The sequence below is a fragment of the Anarrhichthys ocellatus genome, unplaced genomic scaffold, assembly GCF_004355925.1.
Source record: "Anarrhichthys ocellatus isolate YVR2014 unplaced genomic scaffold, GSC_Weel_1.0 scaffold4170, whole genome shotgun sequence".
Lineage (NCBI taxonomy): Eukaryota > Metazoa > Chordata > Actinopteri > Perciformes > Anarhichadidae > Anarrhichthys > Anarrhichthys ocellatus.
In genome coordinates this window covers 1-4217 of record NW_022284144.1, presented here as the reverse complement: position 1 = coordinate 4217, position 4217 = coordinate 1, and the positions used below count along the sequence as shown (strand labels likewise).

Here is a 4217-nt window from a genome sequence, read left to right as displayed (position 1 = left end):
TAAAAAAAAAATCAACTTTCACATTTTTAAATGAATCCCATTACATTAGTACTAATCACCAACTTTTGGGATGTCTGGGTCACCTTTGCATTGCACAATAAAGCCTGCATGCCGGCCCGTCATGGTGGGAGCCACGTCTGTTGTCACAGACACCAGCTTTTCTAATGGAACCTTTTTCTCCACGAAGAAACTTGTAAAAAGTCTCATCTATAGCCAAGGTGCGCGAGCGTCTTTGGGCGCCCGCATTCAAACCTCTAGTCTGGGCCTCTACCCCCCCCCACCCACGAGTTGTTGCCCCGCAGCCTGTTCCGAGGACTGACGGACCTGACGACGGGGTGCGCTCGTGGCGGTGGTGGCTGGGGCCGCACGTCCGGTTCCAACGGGAAGTGCCCGCCATTCAGATTTTTGATTCAAAAAGAACATTAAGTAAAATTTTTAGACGGAGCTCCATGGTGACTCGTGCTATTTTTAGAACATGCCTTGCGGGCGACTCACGTGGTCCATGCGGGCGACCAGGTGGCCGCGGGCACCGTGTTGGCTACCTCTGATATAGAACCTTCGTGAGTAAAAAAAGGACTTACAGTACAGCCCAACATAAATACACAGAATGCTGCCTTCCCCTGGAAGGTGTTTTTGTCAAAGTTTTGTGAGAAGAATTTTGTCATATGTGTTATGAAGAATTCTGTAGTACTAATTCAGAATTACCTTTAATCACTTTAACTCTGTGATGTAATAGAAAATCAAAAGATGGGTAAGCCACCATTCAGTCCAGCATTGGGCAATCAACCACCGGTATGAACAAAAATAATTTGACTGTTTGAAAAATAGTCTCTTACCCACACTACTGTGGTCCACAATGGTGTCCATGTCCTGCAGACCCCACTTCTTATAGGCCAGGGGAGGAGGTTGGATCACATCACTACCTGCTGCTGTTGCTGGATGGAAAAAAACACAGCTGGTCATTTGGTTACCAAGGAATTGGTTGACCAGGAATTTCATAATTTATAGCTAGCAGGTATGTGTTGCATTCAGCAACATTTAAAACTGGAGCACTGTCCTTTAAAAGTGAAAGATGCACACTCACACCCACACAGCACTACTAGATGCTCAGAGAAACCCTGCTGAAGCTACGGCCTCTAACCTACTAGAGACTGTACAAGTAAGTGTGTGTGTGTGTGTGTGTGGCAGTTTTGTGTACATCTCCTTTGTACCTGAATGCATTATGGTAAACACTATCCATCCAGCCAACAAGTGAAGAACACATCTCTAGTTACCGCAAAATGCTTTTCACACTTAATACTTAACGTTTACCACTAGAGCCCCTACAATATCAACACACGAGCATACTGCTTTCCCAGTTGGATGCTGGCGACATACACACACTATTCCCCACATGCTGACACAAGCAGCAGTACCTCTTGCCACCTGGTTCCTGCAGGCACGCAGAGATTGAAAGAGGCTGAAGCCGTCGATAGTGACCAGAGCGGCAGGATAGAGGATACTCAACTCTTCATGCTGTGGATGGATGAAAATACATCATTATACATCTGCTGAATAACATGGTGGGACACGGTCAAAAGCTCAGGAAAAGAGAACCTTGAGTTTACATCAACTTTAATTTAATCCCAGAAATGTGATCCTGAGTTCAAGAATTATTTTCACATACTGTACATGTCAAAATACAAATAAAGTGTTCAACATTTGCTTTTTTGACAAGAGTTACATTAGAAGATTGGTACCACTTTTGTGTCTGTATGGTATATACAGTATGAAGCTACAACCAGAAGACTTAGCATAAAGACAAGAAACGGAGGGGGAACAGCTGGTCTGGCTCCATCTAAATGTAACAAAATTGATGTACGAGCATCTCTAAAGCTCACTACACATGTTATAGTTTGTTGTTATAGTTTGAGGGGGAGGAATGATGTGCCAGACTATTTCTAACCGGGAGAACTGACTTCCGGGAGTCACCGTGATGTTGCTAAGCAACCATAGGAGGCTGTGTTAAGGTACCTGTTGCTGGCTTTAGGTTCCATATTTATCATGCAAATATCTTCTCATCTAACTCTTGACAAGAAAGCATATATGTATTTGCCAAAATGTCAAACTGTTCCTTGGAATCTGAACATCATTTTCATTCACAGTTCTGATAGGCGTGTACAATGTGTGCATCACCTGCTCAGTGACTCCAGGGTGACGAGGGATCTCGTATGTGCGACACTTGAGCGTCAATACAGGGTCCTCGTGCAGCATCTGGGCCAGGAGGAGAACCCCGTTCTGATGAGACACAACCAGCGTTACATTTAAAACAGACTTGTTTTATTTTCTCTTTCTTCTGCTGAATATCTGAAAATGTAGTACATTAAAAAGGAAGATAAGATCAGCAAGGTACCTCTGTGTAGAAACGGACATAGCCTGAAGTGAAACCCACAACTACACATGTCCAATCGGGCCGCCCTGTTGAGCTCCTACACACACACACACACACACACACACACACACACACACACACACACACACACGTCATGTACACACACACAGCATTCTGCATATTCTCTATTTCTTACATAACTATTTCTTACCTTTTCTGGCTTGCCAATGGTATACAGATGGAGCTGCTCACACACTCTCTGCAGTGAGGAAACATACTTTAGTAGGATGTGGTTCACTGTACAGCGCTCTCTCATAAACCTGAGAAGAGGCACTTCTGCATTAGCTCATGTTTAACTTGTTAACCCACAGTCAAACAAATATCTCTTTTCAATGTGACCCTTCTCTTCTAGTTTTCCTTGTCAGTCTGACTTTCATTCTAATTCTTGCCTGTAAGTTTCAACCAATATAGTGCAATTTTCCTTTATCAATTAGATATAATGCTAACCAATCAACTGGTGTGCTGTGATTTTCATTTCTCCTCAAGGTAATCTAATTTTACTCTCACCCTTCGTCAGTGCTAAGGGTTCCAGTCCAAGACACAGCCAAGGTCATCTCCTCTCTGCCGCTGTCATCAGTAAGCCACTTAGCTGGAAGAAACAATGAGCATTAACAGCAAAGTATAACTCCCCTGTGTACTTAGAGATGATTGTGTGTGTGTGTGTTTTAGGGTTGGGCCAGTTTAAACATTGGTTTGATATTAAACCAAACAACCGCTTAACATCAAACAAATATATCAAAGTTTACCACTAGGTGTCGCACTTGACTCAGCAGCTGTTCCCGAGTGGACCATAATGAGACAGAGAGCTCATGAATGAGTGACAACTGGCGCAGTTTTAGTTTTCTTTGAGACCAACTCTTCCTTGTCTCTTCTCGTCATCATTAGAGATGTTCCCATACACTTTTTTCCTTCCCGATGTCGATTCCAGTACCTACACTTGCCGCTAACCGGTACCGATCCCATTCCAGTGCGTTAAAAATCAAAACTTCAAACAGGTCATAATTCTTTAGAAGATTACATTTGAACACATCTGATAACATTTTAGTTTGCCTTCGCCCAATACTCATTTTTTCAAGATAGAGCTTGAACGCATCATAATGAAACTTAATGCAACCTCTGGTATTAGCCAAGCAGCCCACCAGATGTAAACCGGCACCCTCCTGCTGATTTCAAACAGACTTTATGTTCACGATGTAGCATTATCAAAAAACGGGTTGCTGATGTTCCTGTGTAGGGTAAATGAGATGATAAATGATATGTAACACGATATCGGATCGGTGCATAGACTTGCATACTCGCCGATATCTGATCCAGCATTTTAGGCTTAATTGAAGGCCTTTCCAATACTGGTATCGGAACACCTCTAGTTGTCATATTGCTTATTACTAATGCAACACAAGCTGAATTTGGCACCGTCACTCCGTCGGCATAGGTTGCTGATGAAGGCCACTTTTTAATTTGCCAGAATGTGCCATAATGACAAATGCCGATTCATCGGTTTGACGCTCGGACCTTACCGGCAAAACCGTCAATCGACACAGCTCTAGTGTGTGTTTGCACATCTGACCTGAGAGAAAGACAGCCTTCTGTTCGCGGGCCACTACTAGCAGGTCAGAGCAGGGCGACAGGGACACTACACAGTCCTGCAGCCAAGGGGCCCTCTGCCCTGTGGTCTCCTCCTCCATCTGTGGGGCAAAGAGGAAAGTCAGAAGGAGGGGACCTTTGCGGTCAATCTGCAAATACAGTTGTGTGAAAAAGTGTTTGCCCCCTTCCTGATTTCTTATTT

At 43.8% G+C, this 4217-nt stretch overlaps 1 protein-coding gene across 1 annotated transcript; it reads right to left on the bottom strand.

Annotated features, from left to right (window-relative positions):
* Positions 1 to 477: 477 nt before the first annotated feature.
* LOC116379351 (rab3 GTPase-activating protein non-catalytic subunit-like) lies at positions 478 to 4205 on the bottom strand. The gene is made up of 7 exons (XM_031841299.1): positions 3999 to 4205; positions 2939 to 3020; positions 2583 to 2630; positions 2393 to 2468; positions 2176 to 2277; positions 1416 to 1515; positions 478 to 935 (listed from the first exon to the last, which is right to left on the bottom strand). Exons 1-7 carry the CDS (start codon positions 4114 to 4116, stop codon positions 712 to 714), a joined length of 750 nt encoding a protein of 249 aa, XP_031697159.1. The 5' UTR covers positions 4117 to 4205; the 3' UTR covers positions 478 to 711.
* Between the last annotated feature and the right edge of the window lie 12 nt (positions 4206 to 4217).